The sequence below is a fragment of the Zeus faber genome (genome assembly GCF_960531495.2).
Source record: "Zeus faber genome assembly, chromosome: 2".
In the NCBI taxonomy this organism is placed as follows: domain Eukaryota; kingdom Metazoa; phylum Chordata; class Actinopteri; order Zeiformes; family Zeidae; genus Zeus; species Zeus faber.
The window spans coordinates 34,875,585-34,901,237 of NC_137189.1; the positions used below are offsets into that span (position 1 = coordinate 34,875,585).

General features: G+C 42.7%; 1 protein-coding gene across 1 annotated transcript; it reads left to right on the plus strand.

Moving 5' to 3' along the window:
• Positions 1–89: 89 nt before the first annotated feature.
• Positions 90–25,137, plus strand: anos1a (anosmin 1a; the record flags this gene model as incomplete). The annotated part of the gene is made up of 14 exons (XM_080023899.1): positions 90–278; positions 3,628–3,675; positions 10,753–10,818; positions 12,161–12,383; positions 14,026–14,210; positions 14,803–14,932; positions 15,997–16,202; positions 17,282–17,408; positions 19,224–19,334; positions 22,754–22,842; positions 23,323–23,491; positions 23,956–24,200; positions 24,806–24,947; positions 25,100–25,137. 14 exons carry the CDS (start codon positions 90–92, stop codon positions 25,135–25,137), a joined length of 1,968 nt encoding a protein of 655 aa, XP_079880025.1.
• Positions 25,138–25,653: the final 516 nt, after the last annotated feature.

Consider the following 25,653-nt stretch of genomic DNA (forward strand, 5'->3'; position numbering starts at 1 on the left):
CTTGGATGGAGTGTACTTGAACCTGGACCAGAACCCCCCCTGCCTCCTCATCCATTCGGGTTTTCACACCGACCGCCCCTACACCGAGGATGATGCTTCCCAAAGCACCGTGCGCTCTGGAGCTCTTGGGGCTCCTAGGGCTCTGCAGCCTCCTGCTCTGCCCGGCCGCGGTGACCGGCGCCCGGCAGCGGAGCGAAGACGGGTCCCGGTCCGCGGAGAGCGTCTCCCGGGCGCGGTGCGCGTCCCGCTGCCTCAGCCTGCACGACGCCCAGGTGGAGGTGAGACGCACCAGGAGTGATTGATTAATTGTTTTTGTTTTTTACGAAACAATGGATAAGAAAATTGATTTAAAACAAAAAATATTGGAGAAAACAAATTCTTGAATCATGAATAAATAAGATAAGTCACAGTTTACACAGGTTTTTATTTTTTATTTTTATTTTTTTTTACCATCAAGTGATATTCTTTTCCAGAAGTTAATAAATGTACCAAAGGTTAATCAATTGTTTAAATAAGTTGATAATAAAAAGTTCAAAATAAATTGATTCATTCATAATTTGACTTATGTTTTATCAAGTCAATTCACCAATCAATCAATTAGAGAAATAGTTAGTGCCTATGCGATGTATGCAGGCCTTTAAAAAGTCTTAAATTCAGCTTTACAAACGTTACACCTTAAAAGTTATGAACGAGTCTCCGTTTTTAATTCATGAGGTCTTTTTTTTTCTCTCTGTTAAAATAAGAAGTGTTCTTTTGCATCAGAGTCAACATTTCTGTCAAAAAATGTGTCTCAAATTTGTCTTAAAGTAAGTACTTAAGGTAAGTATTATATGTAACTCTTCATTCCCTACAAACACCCTGTCATCTGTCAGTTACATAATGTTACAAGATTTGACAGTATTGACTTGTTGGATATATATTTTGCATATACTGTCTGTACTTTGTGAGATATTTGCATGATAACTGGTCAATATGTAAGACAAGTTTTCAGTATGAGTTTCTACAGATCCGTATTCCACTCTACGCTCTCTCTCATTAAAAGTTTCTCTCGACTCGCGCTCGTTTGTTTCCCAGCGCTTGTTATCCTGATCATATTATCCGTACTGATGTTCGCACCGTGTAATGATTAGCGGCGATGTCTCCACTCCGCACAAATTCCGCAAGTACACACACACACACACTGCCCCCCCCCACGCCCCCCTTTAGCTCAAGGGCAAAGGAAAAGCAGATCGAAATGATATCTACATCTAGCTCACCCACTTAAAGCAATGATAACCGCTCAGCATGATGGGACAGGGCTGAGAACGTTGAGAGGTCCGACAAAACCTTCATGGGTGTTTGCTCTCCTTCGACGGAGGGAAGGGAGCCTCAGAAGCACTCCGACACAGCTTTGGATATTCCCAGTGCGCTCCATCTGGTTGGTTTACGTCCCCTTTTCCTCGAGATTTTAATGATGCTACCGCTCTGTAAGGATCTGCTTTATTTGTAAAGCCGGTTCAGGCCTTTCGGTATATCTTTCACGGCCGACCCCGGTGTTTTTTGGTTTTCGTTTTTTTCACATTTTACTCCTCCATTTACTGTACTTCTATAGCGGTGGGTCTCAATGTGGCGCCGCGGGAGGCTCAGGGCTCCTCCAAGAGGTCCCAGGGAGTTCCAAACGAAATTTGAGTTATTGTTACACGTCACCATCAAGATTTTGGCTCCGTTAGAAATTGGACTAAAGAAGCTGTTTTGATCATGCGCCATAACCCTAGTATAGACAAGTGCGGAGGTTTGGACTAAATCATTTTTAACAATAAGTCTTCTCAGACTGGGGTCCCAGAGACAGAAGCTTATCGAATGTGGTCCCTGGCCTGTTGAGCATCAAATGGAGGCTGTGAAAAACGTTGAGAATCACTGATCTCCAGCTCCCCCTTCCGTGATCCACAGTCGTTTTCGACAAATAATTGATTTCAGCAGCAAACGTTGGATTTTCGTGTTGGACCTGTGCCTCCTTAAAAGTGTTTCATGGTCATCCAAGATGGCACGTCCAGTAACGGGGAAATTACCACAATGTCTTCACACTCTCCTACTACAGCCTTTTTACAATGAAGGCTGTTGAGTGAGTGTCTGTGTGGGAGGATCCTCCTCGGTCTGGTCAATCTGCTTCATTTTTCGCCGGTTGCCATGGTGTCGCCGTCACGCAGGGCTCAATTACTGGTCTCTGCCCCCTTTTCTTGTTTGGAGAGAAATTGAGGGTGGAAGAAGAAAGTCAAATTGGCTGGAGCTGGCCTTTCACTAATTAGGTATCTCAAAGTTGGCGTGTGTGGGTGTGTGTGTGTTATGTGTGTGTGTGTGTGTGTGTGTGTGTGTGTGTGTGTGTGTGTGTGTGCGTGTGCGTGTGTGTGTGTGCGTGCGTGCGTGTGTATGTGTGTGTGTATGTGTGTGTGTGATAACAAGTCCAGTCTTGCGTTTCACAGTGACTGCCATTCAAAAAAGTGACTCAGGTGTTCTGATCTGTGTTACTGCAGACATCCCGTCAGATGTCACACCGTCGGTATGGGTGTCGGCGAGGGGGTCAGGAGATGACCCCAGACAGACACCCACCCCCACCCCCAACTCCACCCCACCCCCATCCTGCCATAGAACATACAGTATCAGTACATGGAAATGGTGACCGTGTCCCACCCCTTCCCGTCCTCCAAAACCAGCATCAGTAACAATGAGTGTTACTGTTACCGCCAGACGCAAGAAGTTGGATTGCTGCTTCCAGAAACATTTATTATTATTTATTGTATTTATTGTGTCATTGCAGAGGGCAGAACGCTTCCTTGCCGGTTCCTAATGGGAAAATCTGAAACGCCAAAGGTCGCGTTGCTGACAATGCCCAAAAAGTGTCCGATCCCCTTTGTGTGTCTCGAGAAAATCGCACCACTGACGATCCCCCATCTAAAGATGAAGGACTTCTTGTTAGTCAAAACGTCGGCCCAACAAGATGGCGTCCGAGTGAACAGGCGCATCCGTCCGTTTCCCAAAATGCGATGAGAAAACGACGGCCGTTTTGTCAATGCCAAAGACTCTGACGAAGGAGTCTGAGATGCAGGGGTGGTCCACAAACAGCAGAAGCACAACCCTGAACTCAGAGTCACAGCTCGCTGAGGTCAAGAGGAGTCGACGCGTCCATCCGTCACGCCGCTCGACCCAGTTTGATCCGTCCGACTCCACCTGCCGTTCCACGGTGGATACTCCCTCGTGTTTTTCCGCCGTCCGGCAACCCAGACGGTCCGAAACCGTCAGAGTAGAAGCTCCAGCTCAAGATCTCAGCGACATCCGGGTTTCTAGACCTTCTCCTTACGGTTGACGGTCTCAAGGCTCCACGCCGGCGGTGAGACGGGTCGGGCGGCGCGGGAACGTCGGAGGTCCAGCGTCGCCCCCGACGTGAGATAAGGATGCGTTTCCTGTGGCGTGGGGAAAATAACAGTTTGCCAATGTGCCCTCTAACAGACTGTAATTACACTGTCTTCCTCCGCGTTCTGACATGTCTCCAACCTGTAATTACAACATTAACGCCGCCTCCACCGCCGTTAATTCAATTAGACAAGTTTATTCAGCCTCTCTCTCCCTCTCTCTCATTTTGTTCCTCTGCAGAATAATGGATCCCTGGAGTGGTGTCAGAATCACAAGCAATGCGCTAAGGTAGGAAGAGTACACACACATACACACACACACACACACACACGCTCGCACATGCACACGCACACGCAGGCACACGCGCACACTACTCCGCATGCCAACCAGCAGTGCTCTCATCTCCTGTTTATATCACAGAAAGCGGGGAAATATTAAATTAGATGGCTTAATTAAGGCGATCTATCTTCGGATAAAAAAAAGGCCATACGGGAATGTCAGCGCTTGCTAACCTAATAAATCACTCTGAATAGAGTGTGTGTGTGTGTATATGTGTGTGTGTGTGTCAAGGCCTTGTATGCTTATAAGGTTGTTTTCTATAAACTTGTGCGCTACCACTTTCTCCAGTGTAATAAATCATACAGCAAATGAACATATTTGTGTATGTATGTATGTGTGTTATTATTATTATCTGTGTGTGTGTGTGTGTGTGTGTGTCTGTGTGTGTGTGTGTGTGTGCGTGTTCTTGTTTCGATATGTATTGTACACCACTGCGGCACCTGTTCCCGCCAGCTTGTGCATACCGGCTGTGATGCAAAAGCCCTTCACGGACGTCCTTTCCTTTCCTTTACATTCCTTTCCTTGTCTTTCCTTTCCTTTCCTTTCCTTTCCTTTCCTTTCTTTTCCTTGTCTTTCCTTTTCTTTCCTTTCCTTTCCTTTCCAGCCCCTATCAGCGCGTCTTCGCCGCCGCATCCCACTTAGCCGACCGCTGGATCTTACCGATGGCTAATTGCGGTGACACGCCGCCCCGTCCGTGGTTTTTCCCCCTGAGCGCCGTCATTAGATTAGCCAGTGTGAGCCCGGCTGCCGGCCTCCGCCGCCTTATACTATTATCCGCCGAACACTACCTTGTTCTCTTGGCTTCTGTGTTTGATTTTGTGCTAAGATGGAGACACACACACACACACACACACACACACACACACACACACACACACACACACATACACACACACACACACATGCATTTACGGGAACCAGTGGTATCCATAAGGCTGTAATCCTATTTTTAGAATCCCAATTTTTTTTCTTACCTCATTGAAACGCCAGTATTTTCTACCATCACTTACAACGTTTCTCATCGTGCATTCTGCCTCTTCATTCGGAATAAATAACTGACGCATAAAAGGTACAAATATTTTTGCTTTTCTTATTTTAAAGAGCGCGCCCTTAGTTCGGATCGATTTCAGTCCCTCTTTCTTATTCTTGTTCACTTACTTACACAGATACAGCCAATGAGATCACGGCGTCACATTCGGTAGCCACGCACACACCGGGAAGGCCCTGCCCACCAACTAGCGCCGAGTTCATTTCTACAGGAACCTTTTTTTAAATTCTCACCCGTAGGAGGCGCTAGTGCACGTGTGTGTGTGTGTGTGTGTGTGTGTGTGTGTGTGTGAGATTCACATTTCATGTAATTATGTTTGAGGTTGTCAAGTGGGGCCTCTTAGCCTTACTGAAAATACCGGCGCTGGTATAATTTCAACTCTTTAACGCTGACACCGATTCAACCTACTGACCTCTGAGCGTGTGTGCTGAGCTGGCTGATCCCATCCAGGAAGTGAACTCAGGAATCAACGTTATTTTTAAGGAGATAAAAGTGTATTTGCCTTGGAAGTCGGATGCTTTGGCCCGGTAGCGTTACCAGTCGCGACTTAAGCATCGGAGAGAAAAATATCTCCAATGCGGAGAATTCGCTTTAATGTCTGATAAAGTCCTTTTTTATCAAGGCTCGGCCGCTGCACCTCTTTGGCCGCGGATCCGGGGTGCGCGCCACGCTTGGCTCGGAGCAACGGCGTTGAGGATGTTGGCAGGGCTCGTTTCCATCAGACACTCCATTACTTTGACTCGAAAGCCGCTTGGCCTCGCGATGTCCCCGTAGGCCTCTGCGGTAATGAGCACTTGTTAATCCTTCCGTCGCTATCTCCTTCAGGCAGACGGCCATTTTGCAAGTGCCAGTGTTAATTAACAGTGGGCTCCCGCACAAGACGGAGCCCGCCCATTGAGTATATGCACTTTACTGCGCATATCTGTATATGCAAATAGCCTATCCCATATACATAACTCTAACCATTACCATTTGAGTCTGATTTTATTTTAATTGTATTTATATTATTCTATTCACGAACTGCGTTACGTTTTAGGAATCAGTTAGTTTCAGTTAGTTGCTCGGTAGGAATTAGGTTTAGCTATTATGTTCGGTTTAGTAACTATTGTGCATAATCTCGGGTGCGTTGCAAAGACATTTCACTGCATATATGTATGAACGTATGTATATGTATGTGACAAATAAACCTCTTGAATGTTGAAGTCCAGTGCGGTACAATCCTCGTGTTGTTAAGAGAGCAGGCAGTCGGTGATACCACCCGTTTGAGTTGTTGAGAAACCAGTCGTGCTTTTGTCAAACCAGTTGAATTTCTAAATAGCCCTGAGAAACATATCAATATTATATCGATATTGTGATATGAGGCCGGATATCGTCTGGGGATTTGGTTATTTTCATTGGTCCGTCGTGGTAATAGCTGTTCTAACTGTTGTGATCTAGCTACATGGCCATAATATCAGTATTACTTTCTCAAATATTCCTTGTGTGTAAATGTCTTATAAAAAGCACCGGTAGCCGCCCCCAACATAATCAAATTATCAAGCTCTATTGAGGCAACGGCTAAAAATACAGTGCTGTTTGATGTTGCCGATATCGCCCCAGCCCTGCTTTCTGAAAAATTAGGAGTGTTTCCACTGAAATCTGCGACAGTGTAGGAGAGATTCTTTTCTCCCTGGGTGTTTAAAAGTGCTGGAAGAACCTCAAAGACGGCGCAATTTGTCAAAACAGGAAGAAGCCGGAGACAAAAACGTGGGGGTGGGTGGATGGGGGAGGGGGGCTCTGGGCGAAGAATCAAACAGCGCCGCAGCCTCACTCCCCAAAGCAGAGGCATTATGCACGGTCAGCACATCAGTTATTCCATCCATTATCCCTGGACAGTCATGAACACACTCACTCACACACACCCACACACACACAGAAACACATACACACACACACACACACACACACACACACACACACACACACAGAAACACATACACACACTCACACACAGACACACACACACAAAATATGCATACATATATAAAATAAATATGAATATAAATAAATATGAATATGATATTTTGTGACTATGAATTATGAAATAATATCAATATAAATATAAAAATATGTATATATAAAACAATACACACATGGAAATACTAAAACACAGACACGGAAAGACACAAAGACACACAAATGTGCAAGCATTCATCATTTGTTCACATAGACATACACAAAGAGAGAGAGAAATAAATTATATATATTTTGAAATTATATATATATATATATATATATGCACACAGAAATACACACAAAAACACCCACATATACACACATGTCCAGCTGTGGACCACGGCGCTCTTGCATTGTTTCATCCACCCCCCAAAAAGGAATTTTCCTCCCTGAAAGGACCCAGCCCGGCTGAGTCAGAAACCCCTCAACTGGGACCTCAGGTGCTTCCCCTACTTAATATCCCCCCTGGACCTGGAGTCCTCCACTTTTTCCCAGATCTAGACGCTGCTCCGCGGCATAGTGGAAATGGACGCTTGATTTGAGCACGAAATGTGCCGTCAAAAAAAGAAAAAACCCAACCCCACCCAAACCCAGCCAATGCCGAAGAACAATAGAGGGGATAGCTCTATCCCCGCGTCATCCAAGATTAGCGGATTGATCTCCCTCCTGTAGAGCGGGGGTGGAGGAGATGATTAGAGATGGCAGGGCTGGCGTTGTGCTATCGGGCGAGCCGTTGTCTGTTTGACTGACGCTCTATCCATCATGCCCCCCGCCCCTTACTCTCTCGGGCTTCCATGCTGGTATGTACAGTGGTACTCGCTCTGCGGTTGAGGGTAGAGCAGAGATTCTTGGGGTTGAGGTCCACATGTGGGGTCGCTTGATGTGCACATAGGGGCATTTCTAAGGCTGATATATTGGTATTTGATTGGTATATTTTTCCACAATCACTCATTCATATCATAATACAAGTAGGCGATGTGATACAGGAATTCCCATGAAACAGTTTCCTGATGTGCAAATGTGGAATATTTGCACTGTGACCAGTCATGCGGTGTCGGTTTTGAATGTTCAGTTTTTGCAATTTAGTTTCTATCTGTTGTTTAAATTCCGACATGTGAATTGTAATACATGCAACATTATTGGTACTGGCTCCAATATAAAAACAAAAGTGGGAAAAAAGAAAAAAACACGTCGCACTCTCAAATTTCTGTTGTCTAAGGAATTTTGGGACCTAAAAACAGGGTCATGGGCCAAAAAAGGTTGTGAATCTCTAGAGTGGCGGATTAGTCCAAGGCCACCTGCTGTACCTAATACGCTGGTGGAACTAACTTATTTGTGTTTTATATTTGTTCATTCATTAATTCATGTGTAGACTGACTCCAGTTAAAATGAACAAGTGAAAACAAGTAAAATGGTTAGTAAGTGGTGAGAAAGTATGTCTAGTTGTACTGTATACTGTAACTACTGAAAGACATTAACTAAGACACCTTATGACACAAGTAACACAAGTAACACTTTCTGGCATCTGGCATTTCTTCTGTGTGCGATACAGTCATGGGAGATTCTCAAATCTAGCAGAATAATCCTAAAATGCTTGCCTTATTTCCGCCGTTGGCACAAATAGGACACCAGAGCCTTGCGGCATAACGCTAGGCCGTTTGGTGCTGTTCAAAGGGCCAAAAATGATGCCACACTGCCCATTGGAAAGTATCCGGCCTGTCAATATTGGTATGGATAAGAGAAATTGTTATTGATTTCCATTAGTTAGAACCAGTTTCCTATGGACAGTGATCCTCACTACTGTGCCCTTGCGGTAGGGCTGGGCAATACATTGATATATTTGTGATATGAGACTGGGGATTGCCTGGGATTTTGGTCTTCTTAATACCGTGACACACAGTAGTTAATGCTGTCTTTATGTTCTTTGGCCCTAGCTTGCAGTTAACATATGTTAGTTTGTGTATATCAGCGCAAGGAATTTAACAAGGGATTTAACATCAGATCCTGTGTGTTGTTGTATGTAATAGCCTTGTGCATGTGTATGCTATGCGCTATGTGTCCAGGCCCCGGGGGCGATCTCAGCAGGGTCCCTGTGGAGGTTTATGTGTAAATTGAAGACTGCAGCTGCACTTTCTACACATTTATTCATAGTTTCCACCTACTGTCTCCCCACAAAATACACACACATGCGTACGTACACACACACGCCTTCATTCCCTTGAACAGATGTTTAACATAAAACTAACGCCTCGGTTCATTAGGGAAAGTTGCCTTTGGATGGTAAGGGAAGGTTCCTCCTGCTTAAGGACGTTTCTAGGAGTTTCCCTAAGCCACTACTGCTTCAGGAAGATTATGGAAGTTTCTCTAAGCTACTGCTGCTCGAGCAAGATTCTGGGAGTTGATTTCTTCCTTAGCCACTACTGCTTATGGAAGATTCTATAAGTTTCTCTAAGTTCAAGTTCAAGTTTGAGAGATTATTTGTCACATACATATACGTACATACGGTCATACATATATGCAGTTCTAATAGTTTTAATAGCCAGGACTTCTACTCTGTGAGGTAAGTGCTAGAGGTAAGTTGAGATAAGTTTCATTGAGGAGGATTTAAATGTGTATTTAATACAACACAGAAAATGAATTCTATAAAAAAATTATAGAACCCAGAATCGCAAAGCCAGTGCTTCTTAAGAAAGATTCTAAAAGTTTACCTAAGCCTGTGCTTCTTAAGGTTGATTCTAGAAGTTTCCTTAAGTCACTGCTACCTGACGGAGGTTCTAGAAGTTTCCCTAAGACGGAAGATTCTAGAAGTTTCCTTACATGCATGACCTCAGTGACATACCTTGAAAATGTGATCCTTGTTGCCCATTTTCTGCCACAATATGATGTGATTTAGAAGGCTTGCTAGATCTGACAATCTAATCCAATGTAATCTAAAAATAACAAACAAATTAGCAAACATTACATCTAAATGTTGGAGATATTACCGGCTACTTATTCCCTACATACTAATTAATTGCGGACCGGAGTAAAACGTTGCCGTCAGCAAGCGTTAAATAAGCCAAAGCCAGTTAATGTGGAGTTTATATTGATCCTTCAACTTTCAGACAACCTGCCCTTGCGATGCAACGCTGCTCACCTTCCCTGTCAAGGTCCTCCATGCTGTTTATCACCATAGCATGAAATTACAATCGGGCTGCCGTGGCACACTGTGGCGTGATGCGATTTTACGGAGGAGGACAAAGATGCTAATGGAGACATGCTCCAGAAACATGCAAAAGAAGAAGAAGAAAAAAAAAAAAGGCCTAACCACTACGAGCTTTCAAATGCAGGCCTTTCATTTAATTTCCAAAGAAACCCAGAAATAAGAGGAGTTTGGAGGGAGTTGGGTTGCGATCTGGGATCTTCTGGGATTCAGGAATTACCGGCCAGGGCTAACCTGCAACCACTTCCATTACAGGTTATACCTTGTCACTAGAATTGAAAACCAGACTGTATTCATTTAATCGACGTTGTTATTATTGGCTGAGCAGGTTTCACAGCCCATTACTATTCCAGGCACGCCATTTGAATCTAAGGGCTGTGTGATTCAGTCCAGTCAAGCTGGACTTCCTTTTCTTCCACAGAGGTCATACCTTCGCCCAAGCAAATATTGCTGATCATGGTCTGAACCCGGTCTGCTCTCCTATGCTGTGGGGCTGGGGAAATGCGTTGGCTGGTTCTTGGGCTTACGGATGAAATTTTGCTTTGAATGAATAGGATTTATCTCTAGTGGAGCTACTGCATGAAATAAGCTTCAAAGTGTCACTCAGACCCCCCCATGTAATATTTAGAAACCTGTCCAGCAGCAACACAGTTCCCTTGTAATCAACACTCTTTCATGCCTCTTTACATAAGACACAATCTTCTACTCCGACCTGTTCTACGTTCTTTTCCCCACCTCTCTTTCATCTGACTTCTTGTTTGATTCCCACCTCTGCTTGCAGTGCCTGGAGCCATGCAAAGACTCCTGGGATACGAAGAGGAGAGGCCGCTGCGGAGGCCTGTGTGAGGTACGGCCAGATACGCATCGCCACGGTTTCACAGAGAAAGCGTGCTCAGAAACCTTAACCTTAAGCTAAACCACAACCTCAAGACCATCATTTATTTAGTGTCAAAAGTCAAGGCTTTTATTGGCATGAATTATTACATCAACACTGTTGGATATTGGATATAAATTCTGTGGCTTGTGTTGCTAAATATTGATACCTTGTAGGATAGGTTTGCTTTTTTTCAACCCAGGACTTGGCGCTGTGATCAGCAGCAAAGAGTTTTGGCTTTGTTCCAACCTATTTCACTGGCCTTTCCCAGAAAGCATTGCGAGTGCCTGACCAGAAGATTCTAGATGTTTCCCTAACCCACAGCTGCTTAAAATGGATCTGTTATACTCCTTTTCAACAAGTTAATATACTGTAGGTCTCTGAGGTCCCCAAAACATGCCTTTGAAGTTCTTTGCTAAAAAATACCACTCAGATTATGCATTCTAGCCATTCTAACATGCCTCAAAACCCTCCTGTTCCTGACGCACTGTCTCAGTGTGTGTCGCATCCCTCCCGAGGCCCCCAGTTCTGTGAGCAAATGGGTTTTGAGCGTGAGTAGTAGTGTTCTGTTTAATGAAGTATGTAAACTTTCACTCATTTCACCAAAATCGGTTTCTGAACAAATTTGTGGTGAGAAATAAGTAATCCAGTCGCTGGATTGCAGTTGCAGCTCAGATCGGAGCGATCTTTTTTCCAAACAAACCACAAACAAAAAGAAACTGCCCCAAAAAACTGTGTGTTTTTATTTGGGATTTATTTATTTTACCCCGTTTTCTAATTGAATGAAACAAACGAAAAAAAAAGCCCTGTGCGTAACAGGGACACATGTGTACTCGCCCCGGAGAAAAAAGTTGACTCCCTCTGATTGTCAATTGTACATAATTCTCACTCTTCAGCCAACAGAGCAGTTCCCATGCTTAGGGTGTTGGTAGTTCTCCAGCCGTGGGTGGAGTCACTCAGATGGATGGAGGTTCTAATCTAATGAGTCTCCAAGTGATGTAGGGAGGAGACACAAATGTGAACAGCCTGTCTCATTTCTATTATTACAATAAGTAGGACAATCACAGACCAAAAATGTTGACAAGCACTGAAAAAGTGAGTTTTTCATAATAGGTCCCCTTTAAGGAAGGTTCTGGAAGTTTCCTCACGTACATGACTTTATTGAAATACCTTGGCAATTACATCTTTGTTGTCCAGCGAACATCACTCTCGCTTTCCTCAAATTGTAATGGGCTTTGTCGTCTAACTGGCGGAGTTTTGGTGCTTCATCCTTGCTCGTCGGTGACGTCGCCCTCCCTTGTTCCCCCTCTCCTAGCTGACCTTTCCCAGGAAGCACTGGGAGTGTCTGACCAGTTGTGAGTTCTTGCGCTCAGTGATGGCGGCCAAGCAGGGCGACTGCCCTCCCGCCGACCGGGCCAGCGGCTTCGCGGCCGCCTGCGTGGAGAGCTGCGAGGAAGACGCCGAGTGCCCGGCACAGAAGAAGTGCTGCCCCAACGGGTGCGGCCACACCTGCCAGCCCCCCAAGAACCTCTACAAGGGTACGAGGAACCGACAACAAAACCACTGACTAACCCAAACGACCACAGCATTGGCGTTAGCATCACCAACCTCCGTGGAAACGAACATGTTCTTCCAGGTCTTCCAAAATGATAAATAAAATAAAATAAACATTTGAAATTAAAAATGTCAAAAACTGTTTTTTTATGTAAAAAAAATAATATAATATAATATAATATAATATAATATAATATAATATAATATAATATAATTTTATATAATATAAACTATATACTTCTTCTTTCGGCTGCTCCCGTTAGGGGTCGCAACAGCGGATCATGAATAATATAAATGAGTAAGTATATAATTATAATATATAATTATATAATAATATAATGTATAATTTAAAATATATGAAAAAAATATTATAACTTTTTTATATTCAACATGTATGCCAAATACAGAAACGTAAAAAAATACTTGTGGAAATAAGGCCCTGCATTCTCTATGGCCTTTGTTTTTTTTAAGATGCCGTAATTAGTTGGAAAAAATATAAAGTAAGCGTTGTTATGGCTGCCACCGACCAAAGGGCAGTCAGGGGGGGAAAAAGCACAATGTCCAGAATGTGATGACAGCGGCAAACGCCATGAGGGGATCAAATCAAAATGACCCAGAAAAAAAAAAGAATAATAAAGTAATTTCTCCTCTTGTACGCCCTCGCCCGCCCTGTCTGCCCTTAGCAAAGTGCTGGGTCCTCTGTGGGGGTTGCACCGTTGCCCCCGTCCACTCTGAGAGCACTGATCCAAAATGTGCAGAGAATTAGATGTGGAGTGTGAGAGAGAGACAGAAGGAGAGAGAGACAGAAGATCTGGGATGTGTGCATTTATTGTATATTTTGGAGCTTTGCCTTGTGAATCTGTTTTATGTATTGTTTAGGCATGTGTGCAAGAAATGATTTCCTTATTTTTTTATTATTTTATTTAAAAATATATATATTATAATATTATATATGATATTATTCTCATTATTAGTTTTTATTATTATTGTTTTATTTACTTTGGTTCCTATTTTGATAAGCATTAGGCAACAAGAAAAAACATTTAATGATGAAATTAATGAAATGAATAAAGAGAAAAATAAAAGAGTAATGAGTAGTAAATAACAAGAATAAACATATCCATATGCATTCATAAATAGATTTAAAAAATGATTAGATATATAAAAAATGTAAATGAAAACATAAATGAATTATGAATATACTGTTTAAATAATTAAGAAAATTAATATCAAATTTATAATTATAATAACATTTATATGTATAGCACCTTTCATACACGACAGGCAAGTTGAAGCGCTTCACATTAATAGAAAGCCATCAAATAGTAACAATAAAAGCAAAGCAAACAAAATGAATTTACAAAGTAGAATTATAAAATATTTAAAAGAATGAAATTGATTAAAAATAGGGTAAGAATAAGCATTAAAAGGAAAAACAAGCGGAATGCATTTAATAAAGAAAAGGGAAATATCATACTCACATATTATACTAATGAGTTAATTAAGTTGTTGTTTAACAAAGGGTGAGTTCACTTTAAACTTTAAACCTGCATCAGCCACTGTACCATTGAGTAATTCACATAATTTCATTTTTATTTCCATCTATCTATTTTATTGTGTTTCCAGGGGTCCCGCTGAGGCCCAGGAAGGAGCTGACCCTGGAGGAGTGGCCCCCCGGCCGGCTGGACGTGCGCTGGTCGTCCCGCTTCAATGTGTCGGCCGAGCCGGTGGTCTACGTGCTGCAGCGGAGGTGGAACCACGGCATCCAGCCCAGCGAGGACGCCGCCACGCCCTGGCAGGAGGTGGCGCAGGTGGGTGTCTGGCAGACCCCGCCGCCTCCCTGTCACACTCAGTCAGACGCGTGATCCTCAAGCTTTCTCGCATCAAGGACCGCCAATTAGATGAATTAGATAAATGGTTATTTAGCCGTGTGAGTTCTTCACAAGTAGATAATATTTATATTTATTATTTCTTACATGTTGCCATTGCAGCATACCATCCATGCATGCATGGTATGCTGTAATGGCAACTGCTGTGATAGCTGCAATAGCTGGAATGCTGTAATGCATGAAATGCATGCATGCATATCAAGTGGAACTCTCCACGTTCTTTCCTTCTTCTCAGAAATGAATGGACTCAAATATTTCACATTTTCCTGGTTTAATTGAGCAGGAGTAGGACCAGGTCATTGTCGCTTGATGTTGACTCCATTTTTCTGAGTGGCGGCTTAAGCACCCTATAGAGTCCATTCGCATTTATTTTCATATGAGTAAAAAACGTTGGATAGTCGTGTTTCTTTCTTTGGTGTTTGATTAAAACCATTTTTCACGCATATCCATTCATGTTTGGGTAAACCGACTATCCCACGACTCACCGTCTGTTTCTTCCTCCCGTTGTTTAAAGACCACGGCGCTGGCGGCCCAGCTCCAGGACACCAAGCCCGGCCGCTGGTACCAGTTCAGAGTGGCGGCCGTCAATATCCACGGAACCAGAGGTTTCACCACGCCCAGCCGACACATCCAGTCGAGCAGAGGTCCGTTAAGCGAGCGAGAGAGAGAGATAGAGAGTATTGATTGGCTCTAATGAAGTTGAATCAGGCTTAATTGGGTTGGCGAGCGTCCCGCCAGCGCTTCCCAATGTGAAGCCCTAATGGACACTCACTATCGGTTTATTTTCGTGCGGCGATAAATAAATGACTTGAAACACTTTGAATTAAGTTAATGTTCCAGCTGACGAGCAGGGTTCATTTTGGTCCTACACTGGTCTGATTTGATTATTCCACAAACACAAACAGTTCATCTGGTCTTCACATGGAGCTCCAGTTGTATGGGTTGTGTATGTAGACTAGAGGTCAGATAGATAGACAGACAGACAGACAGACAGACAGACAGACAGACAGACAGACAGATAGACAGATAGATAGATAGATAGATAGATACATAGATAGATAGATAGATAGATAGATAGATAGATAGATAGATAGATAGATAGATAGATAGATAGATAGATAGATAGATAGATAGATAGATAATTTGCTACATGGAAAAATGTGAAAATATACAACAAACCTAAAAATTAACAATTAATGATAAAAAAAGACCCAAAAAAAAGGAAACAAGAAAGTTTGCTTAACAGAAAATTAACAACAAAATAAACATTAACATAAACAAAGATTTTTACACATAAAATGAACAGTAGATATTTGACAATGTGTACTAAACGTAAATGCTCACCTGAGGCTAGATACAATTTTGCTTGGAAAATAAAACAAAAAAAAAAAACAATTAACGATGAAATAAAGAGTAATCAATAAATAAGAAAAGTTTTCCGAAAGATTAACAATGAACAGTTAAAATGTGGTAATGAGGAATTGACATAATACAATAAATGAAATAAAGATAGAAAAACAGAAAATATACAAAAAATCGGAATAAATTACAATAAAAAATATCCTTTATATAAAAATAAAGATGACAGATTTGGCATCGATGATGAGGAAAGATAATGATATGTAGGCTCCGAAAATGTTGCCCCCGACGGCTGTGGCTGCCTCTCTCTTGTTGGTGAATAACGGACCTTTTCAACCTTCACCCTCAGACCCCTCCAGCCCTCCGGCGCCATCGGACCTCCATGTGTCCAACATGACCTTTGGGCCCGGCCGGGCGGTGCAGGCCCAGCTCGGGTGGAGCTCGCGTGGGGAACCGGACCTCCCCGTCCATCACTACAAGGTGTCGTGGAGCTGGAGCAGCACCGCAGAGCCCCCGGCCCCCCACTCCGCCAAGCGGAGGAAGACGGTCCGAGTGGTGAGGGGCTCGCGCTTTTCCGTGTTTGTTTTCTAAGGTCCGTGGAGTGCAAACCGTCCAGCTGGGAAGTTGATATTTCTGGAAGACGAGGGGGGAGAAATAACCTTGCCATAGCTGATTTGCCAGTACAAGAATTTCCTGACTGGCAGTCTTTTGGGGGCTTCGGCAAACGCCCCCAAAAACCCCAATCTGCAAAAACATTGATCTCATCAGCAATGCGTCATCACCAGAGACGTATGGCTTCCTATCCAGCGCCAAGTCCTATGAGGGCTGAGGGAGACACAGAATGACAGAGTCGTTTTATGTTTTTCACGTTTTCAAGGAAACGTACACCTTCCAGTAGTCAACTGAATTTTAACTGTTGGAATGTGCACATTTTGAATGAACGACCTCAGATCCCACCACGCTCCGAGTAATCGTTCATGTGTGTCACGTGGTCCGTATCTAAGGTAGTGTGTGTATTATTGACTGATTATTTATCTGTTCTTAAAGTGTCGGTTTTTTTAAAAAATTTTAATTTTTTGGACAGTTTTCAAAATGTATTGTATTGGACAGTGGCGAGAGACAGGAATTGGGAGGTAGAAAGAAGGATATATATATATATATATATATATATATATATATATATATTTTTTTTTTATAAAATATGGAGGTAAGTAGTTTAAATGGGTTCCTCTGTCAATGCTCTACCACATCATAAAAGTTGCCAAATTCAAGCGGAAATTCACATTAAATGGTTTCTAAAGTACATTAAGAAAGATTGTTATTTAACCCCAATTTGTAGCATATAGGCCTAAATCTAAATTGTTACACATATCATTTAGACTTTAAAATTTGGGACTTGGGAATGAGGTCATGGGCCAAAAAGGTTGAGGTTGCTTAACATTCTCATATGCATATGAATACTTTTGTATATATTTAGTATACATTTTAGTATACATTATTTTGTATAAATTTGTCATTTCCCTTTAATTTCCACGTGTATCTATATTTCTGCTTATCATTTATTTTTGTGTGTCTGTGTGTGTGTGTGTGTGTGTGCGTGTGTGTGTGTGTGTGTGTGTGTGTGACCCATACAGAACCGGGTGGACCTGGAAAGCATGCGGTCCAATAGGAACTATAGTGTGGAGGTACAGGCCGTGTCCTTGTGGGGACAGAAGCAGCTCAAGGGTCCCAAGACGGTCCTGCGCTTCAACACGCAGCCAAGTACGACAAAGACCTCAGTAGCGACACATACATTCACCTGTATATTTCGATTTTTTATTTTTTTATTTTAACCATTTACCTTTTGCCGGGAAAGTTGTCAAATCGCAGAATGAGAATTTCTCCATTTCCATATTTTGTTTTATTCCTCAAGTGACTCTTTCTGAGGGGCGAATTCACAGAGAAATGGATTGCGGCCGCTCATAGCACCATCAATTGTGCAACAATTGCGCCCGCTATCCGCGCCGTGTCAATGTCCGATTCACAAAATATATTGTGCTAATGATATGACAGCGCAAACACGGCCATAACGTTTTCCTGCTGAGTGCAATTTGCCCTTGTTTTTTGTCTGATCGCAATGATCCATGTGGCATAGTAAATGATCCATGCGTCAGCGGGGAAGCTCTCCATTGGAGAGTCATTATGCATTTACGTCACTGCTCTACAGTACACATGCCTTTTTTACGAATTATCAGTCTTAAATAAATACAAAACTTAAAATAATTGTCGGACAGTAGTTATGTTGATTTTAAGTGTTAAATGTGAAATTGTAAGGAAATCCTTGGAAAGGCTGGATAACATGAAAGGGGGAGGGAGGGTGGATGTCAGGGGACCCCGGGTTTTACTTAATATTTTTAGGTTTATGTGCAGTGACTATATAACATTGAAATAGTATGGGTAAATCAATAATAAAGTGTACTCTTCCCATACAGTTATTTTAAATAATAATTATAAAATAATAATAATAAAAATGTATGTCATTTAAATATTTACTTCTGAAATTCTAGTTCTAACTGAATCTTAATATTACAATGTAGAAATTAAGACGATTAATTTCATATATTTTCCTCTACCAAGTTCCTTCCCCAGCACCCGAAATGACACGGCGTGCGGAACTGTCCGTGGTCCTATGACCAATGCTAATATCTTTTGAGTTTAATAGGAATTAAGTAACTGTTTTTGTCAACTTTTGTAACGCCTTTTTCATACAGCAAATAATTCAACAAGTTGCTTTTGGAGTGCATTTTGAAAACCACCATGGACTGCTGCCTGTTCCGCTACCTTTGGATGCCGTGACAGTGATTATAATAATAATAATTATGTGAAAATATTATTTACTAATCACTGGAAAGGCTAGGCGTGACACCCCTTATAAATGCGCTTCAATTGCACCAGCTCTCTGAAGACGACAAGTGCTGCATTTAAAAAATATATATTTTGGTCATACAGTTACCACGAGGTCTCCCACTTACTGCGTGTGGCTATTGGCACCAGTGTTTGTAGATTGGACGCTATTTGCACTGAGGCTCATTTGCATAAACAGGGTCCAATTGTACACCAAATGTATGAAAAATACCTAATTTAAATATGCACAAATAGCACTGGCACAGCGAGACACTATTTGTGTGCCAGCGCAGTTAGCAGTGTATTTCACAGTTTGCGGGTGCTTTGTGAATAAGACGCTTGCTTTTTGTGTTATTTGCACAAAAGCTGTGCAATACTTTTGTGAATTCACCCCTGAGTGTGTCTGGGCTTGTGTCAACGTCCCTTTTAAATGGGCAAAAAATGGAAATAAAATGTGCTTTACGGACTAATAGAAACTTCAGCGCATATTTAAAAGCTGAAAAAAAACACCTTCAAAATGTCAAGGTATCCTTCTACAAGCTACTTGTTGTCTTCTTATTAGCTCACATTATGGAGACCTTTTGTGTTTAAATATCAAAATAATTTTGATTTAACCAATTTTTTTACCTATTGTCTGCTTAAGTTCACAAATGTGCCTCTTAAAATCGCTTTCTGTTGCCTTGGTAACGTAAGGTCCCAGCCCGACCCCCGCAAGGCTCCCCCCAGAGGACATGCTGGACGTGGGAACACCCTTCTACCAGGACGGCCAGCTCCAAGTGCGTGTCTACTGGCAGAGCAGCACAGGTACATACACTGCATACAGTACTTTAAAAGGTGTTTGTGTTCGTGTGTGTGAAGGCGTAGACAGTACAGGGGTTCGACTGGGTTGTATGACCTACTCCAAATTCCAAGAGGTCCCACTCATGCTGTGCCTGCTGTGATTGTAACCAGCCAATACTAAAAATTGCCTATAGTTAAAACAGCAGATTGCTGGGTATCAGATGTTTAAGAATTCCTCATAAATTATTATTAAAACGTGACACCTTTCTTCTAAAGCAAGATTGCTTTTTATTTGGCATTTTTAACATCCCCGTGTAAAAGCTTGGGAACCTTTTCTATATTATTTGTTGTTACTTTTTAAAACGGTCATTACCCAGGCTACACCATGCCTTCCAAACTATTCTATAAGGTTGTTCTGCCTGGAATCAAAGTCCCTGTAAAGCAAAGAAAAATATGTGTTCTGAATTTGTCACACCACAGAGAAATGTATTACTAACCACCCAGCCAAATTTGAATGATCAAAAAAATCGGCCATTATATATGAATGAGGTTTCAAAATCGTGAAAAAAAAGGCATTTCCCACTGCTCTCAATCGCTGGGGGTGTGTCCGCTGAAGAAGCTGAAACCACGCCCAATCATGTTAATCATGTTAAACGTTTACATTGGAGTAGGTCAATTCCAGTTTGAAATGTTTTGCTGAACCCAGTCCTGGTTGTCTAGTTGCTCACCTCAAAGCGCACCTGTCTGGTTGCGGGACTCCCCGCACGCCGGTGCCCCCATGCTGGCTCCTCCACAGGCCAGGTCGGGGCTCCGCGGCCTGCTACCATGCAGCTAATGCTAATGTACGCGGTCAAACCAGCGGGACGGTTCTTTTTTGTTCTCGTTGTCAGTGGCATGGGTTCAGGGTCTTGCTATAAACACCTTTTACTCCAGGTGTTCCCAAAACAGCGTTTTATCCCAAACTCCACAATTCAGTACTACATTGTTAACTTTGACATTTTCACATGTTTTCATTTCTAACATGTATAATATGTTCATAAACGAATCACTGAATTTACTCTGCATGGACTTTACAACCAAGAGCAACTAAGGGTTCAAGGACGCCACTATTGGGAAATTTCACTTCCACCAACACGGCGAAGGAAACAAAATGTACCCATTTCCGCTGTGATAAACAGAATCAGAAAATGGAAGATAAATAGACCAGTTGAAGTCAAGCCAGAAGACCTTGGCCTCTCCACCTTGAAGGAGTGAATCCAGAAGAACTGACCAAAATCCTGGCGAGAATTGCTCACAAGAACCAACGCAGTACAGCAAAAGAGCAGAAAACTGTAGCAGAGACAGGTCTAGGCATTCATGGACAACGACACACGAAAACACACTTTAGCCAACAAAGACATCCATGGCAGAGATTCCAGAATGAAGCCTTTCCTACGACCTCAACACGAAACTCAGCGTCTGAAGTACGCTATAGGAAACCTTGGGAAAGCCTGAAGGCTTTTGTAACAATGTGCCTAGGACTGATGAAACTAAAAATTGACGGTAAAGCATTTGTAGAGTAGGACACCTTGCAGACTGTCAGGCACAGAGATGGTTCCATGATGCTTTGGGGTTGGATGGCAGATGGTGCTCCAGGAAATTATTCTTCAGGTTGAACAATGCATTCCATCAAATCTTAAGAGATTCCAGACGACAACGTCCTCAAGGGCAGTGTTCCAGACCAAGACGTTGAAGTTGACGACAGGTCGGGTATTCCAGCAAAGCCGATGACCCGAAGCATACCTCGAGATCAACCATGAAGTACCTCCAGGAGAGTTTTCATTCTGGTCCTTGGATCATTTTCCCACAAAATAACTTTATTGTATGAATATTTTGTTTATGTTTGGTTTCATATGTATTTTATTTTATTTTTTTAACTGCAAAGCAAAGCAATGTCCACTTTTGGCCACAACCCTTTTCATAAGGCTCTCTCCGTCTGGGATGGAGAGACACCCTTTGAGAGATGACCACCTCTCTGTTGCTTATGTACACAACACAAAGCTCCCAGTGATGTTGAAAAGGCCACGGATCATCTAGAACTATCTCACATGAAGGCACTTTGCTTTGAAGATGGGATGTTGTCGACGCGTGGCGCAAAACCACCAACACCAGCCAGACCAGTGATTCTCAACCTTTTTCTAGACCAAGGACCCTCAATTCGATATGCATTAGGCCACACACCCCTTTAATTAAGATTCTGTCTTTGGGACCCCAATCTGGGAAGACTTAATGATTTTATTGTTAGATTGAATTAGTGCGACTAGTCCACAAAAGATAGGAGTGAAACTAGGATCAAATCTGTCATTATTGTACATTCTCTCATTGTGCTCATGTCTTGTAAATGAAATAAAGGTGTTTGTTTCATTTTGCTGCGGGCCCCCCTGGAACCCCTCGAAGGTCACCTGGGGTTCCCGGACCCCACGTTGAGAACCACTGCTCTATACTGCACATTGTGAGGGAAGCAAAAATGTATACTCAAGTAGTTACTTTTAATATGTAAGTTAAACAACTAGTAATACACAAGTAAGAATCAGGTTCCTCCATTTAAACATTTCATTTTTATGTTAATACAAGGGCTGATTTCAGCTGAGCTGGGTTCACTTATGAATATATTTTTATTTCTTTGTAATTCCTTGGGAGAGACACTTTTTTGGGATCTCCTGCACATTTTGTCTTCAATTTCCTTTTACTTTTATGTAATTGTTCAAGTGTCCATCCTTTGCTTTTTTTTTTAGGTAATAAATAAATGAACTAATGTCAAAAAAGTGCTGTTACAGTCAGAGTAAGAAAGCATTGAATCCAATATTTAATCAAGCACTAGTTACTTTCAATGATATCTGTTGTTATATCCTACCAATCAATCGAACATAGAGCAACATTTGAACATTTTTTAAATTCTGAGTTCAAGTGCTTGGCGCTTATCGTGCCTTAAAAGCCACATTATCTAAGTAGAGGTGACCCGTCTGACGTGTGAGATTTGGGTCGCCCTTTTCACCGCGTGTCACGATGGCTGAATTTGTAATCACATCTGATGGGTTTGACGGGAGGAACGTAACCAATGCGGACATTCTAGAGGAGCCGCGGCTGCGTTCATCTCACAGAGGAAGGGATGCGACGTTTTTACAATGTAGTCGGAGAAAGGCTGAGAAAATGTATTAAGTGAGCTTCTCGTTTAAATCAAAATGTATTTTTTTAGGAATCTACTCCCCATTTAATGTTCATTACTGAATCATTTCGTTTGACCTTTGCTCAACTCCCATGACAAGGATCGAGAAGGTTTTTTTTTCCCTTATATTTTTTGCCAAGACAGCACTGTGGACAAATTAACTATGAAAACACATTGGTTTTCCGCGTGGAATAGATTGCTATAGCTATTCTTTTTCCCTTTTCTTCCTTTTCCTTAGACCCTGCCGCTGGAAGATACCGCCTCCAATGGGGACCGGAGCACTGCACGCACAACCGTTCCAGGCCCACGGAAAAGCTCATCACACGGGTACCTTTTTTCTTCATATTCATAGATGGTGTTGTGTTTAGTAATAAAAAGTTTGGTCCTTTGGGAGATCCCGATTTTTACGAGTCACTCTGCAAAGTGTAAATCAGTCACATTCAGTAAGAATAAAGCCAAATGTCTCCCAAGGCTCCTGCCAAGGCTCTTCTCGTTTGGCAAATTGGTTCAGGACTCATTGCCTCAATTTGAGGCACATGCGCAATTCGCGACCCACGACTCTCTGCTCTTTTTGTTCGCAAATTGAGTGTTGAGTCTCAGTGAACGCCTGTATCCTTGGCTACAGTTACTGAGTTGCAAACGAGTCGTTTAAGTCATTCAATTTAAAAGATTTCTTCACTACAAACCAACCGTAAGCAAGTCTTGTCATCACTTGTCACATTTCCCAAGTCTTTCGTTCTGATCCAGTCGGTTAAGTACTTGATCCACCATCTTTCTTCTTTGCTTTCTCTGTTTTTCTTGATCCAGGACAACTTTGCCAGCCTGCCGGGCCTGCTCTTCTCCTGCAAGTACGCTGTTCTGCTGCAGCCCATCAGCAGTAATGGCCGTCCTCCCGCGGAGAGCATTAGCTTCTTCACGCCGTCCTGTGCGACCATCCAGGCCAAGAGTGCCAAACCCATTGGTTGTTCTGGAGAAGGTGAGATATTGTGTTTAAGATTTAAGTCTGTTTATTGGTTGGTTGGTTGGTTGGTGGATTCATATGATTGATGGTTCACTGATCCTCACTTATATATCCATCCATCCATTTGTCTCATTGAGGATTTTTCATTGGGCCATCCTTCATGAGCGGCCGCATGAATGGATTCATGAATGGATACATCTAATTTAAACCCAATTTAGCCTTTATTCATAATTTATCCAACCATCAACCCTTCCATTCAGTCACTCATCCATAAATCCATCAATCTATCCGTTCTTCATCCAGTCATTTAATCAGTTGATTGATTAATGACCATCAGCCGCTCATATGTCTTGATCTATAGGTCCATCAGTGAAATTTGTTATTTCTAACTGGCTCATTGTGGCATCCATCCACCCTACTTTATTTTCATCTACACCCACCTCTTTTTAACCCCTTTCTGTCTGCCCTTCTTCCCACAGCACCGGACTCCCAGAAGGTCCAGGCCCGGGCAGAGAACCTGACGGCATCCTTCGATGTCCGCGGGGTCAACGTGACAGCGGTCTTCAGCTGGGCCCTGTCTGCGCCCCGTTCTGGACCGTGGCCCACCGGCTTCCAGGTGACCTGGGCGGAGGCCACCTCCCATGGTCACCTAGACAACAGCAAAATCAAAGACAACAACAATTTTCCCCAAAGCCTCATCTCCCAGTCTCAAATCCTCCCCCCAGTAAGTGGCCAGACCCATACTGGAATCTACTCGTACTGGTTAATTAATACTGACAATCTGAGGAGACGCACACACACACACACACACACACACACACACACACACACACACACACACACACACACACACACACACACACACACACACACACACACACAAAAATGATAAAGCTGAGTCCACAATTACTGAAATGTTCACCCAACCCTTTTTGGCTAATGCCGAGAGTTTTGACAGTGCCTGCACATAATTAACTCATCTGACACAGAGACCTACCTTACACTTACCCGCAACGCTGAAAGAAATCAAAAGAAAACAAAGAAGAAGACTGAAATGGAAAGAGAATTTACACAGCTCAAATTTGAACTCCTACTGCATGACAGAGGATCCCATTTTTACCACCAGCCTCGGACGAAAACGCAACAACACATAGATCAATTCTCAAATGACTGTAAGAGTCGCACTATGGGTGCAAGATTGGGTCTCCAATTTCCACTCGATTCTCTCAATGTCCAAAAGCAATTGCGCGTTAATCACTTGCTGAGAGTAATGTCTTTTCTAAACCGATATCTTCTCTCCCTCTGTTTCGGCCATCCCTTCTCTTCCAGGAGCAGAAATTCTTGGTCGTTTCGGGCCTGCGTCTGGCCAGCCCTTACAGGCTTGAGGTCCAGGCATTCGCGGCAGAAGGCGAGGGTCCTGCCACCAGCCGGATCTTCCAGACCCCTGGGTCCAGCTCCACCTCTAGGAAGAGTAAGAAAAAAAATTACCTTTTATACTCCCTTTCACAAAGTCAATATAGGTCTCTAAGTTCCCGAAGAGATGTTTTTACGTTTTTTTGCTGAAAATACCACTCCGATTATGCATTCGAGCCAATCTAACATGCGTCCAATCCACCCTGTCAGAAAACGGGATGTTTCAGTGGGAGGAGCCATCCTCCTGAAGCACCTAGTTTGGTGAGCCAGTGAGGTTTGAGCACAAGTTTCAGATTCTGTAAGCCAATGGGGTTGGAGCTTGGCTTCCCAGTCCTGTATTTACTCTTTAGCTTTCACTGATTGCACCCTATCAGTACACTAAAATCTGTTTCTTAACAAATTCGAGGCGAGAAATAAGCAATCCAGTTGCTGAATCTTCACTCATATTTGACCTACAAGGCCTAATATATGAGTGTGTTCTGACTTTTACTGCAGCGCGGAGCTTGGAGCACCGCGGGATACAGCGGGGCTTGGGGCTTTAGTTTCATTTCAATTATGGAAATGGCAGAAAAAATAATAAAATAAATACATTTACGGCTTTGTTTGGAGAAATGCAGAGTGGATTGTGTGTCGCACCCTACAGTAGAGTAAACCTTCCACACACACACACACACACACACACACACACACACACACACACACACACACACACACACACACACACACACACACACAGAAACAGCAGAATTATTATTTTTTTAAAT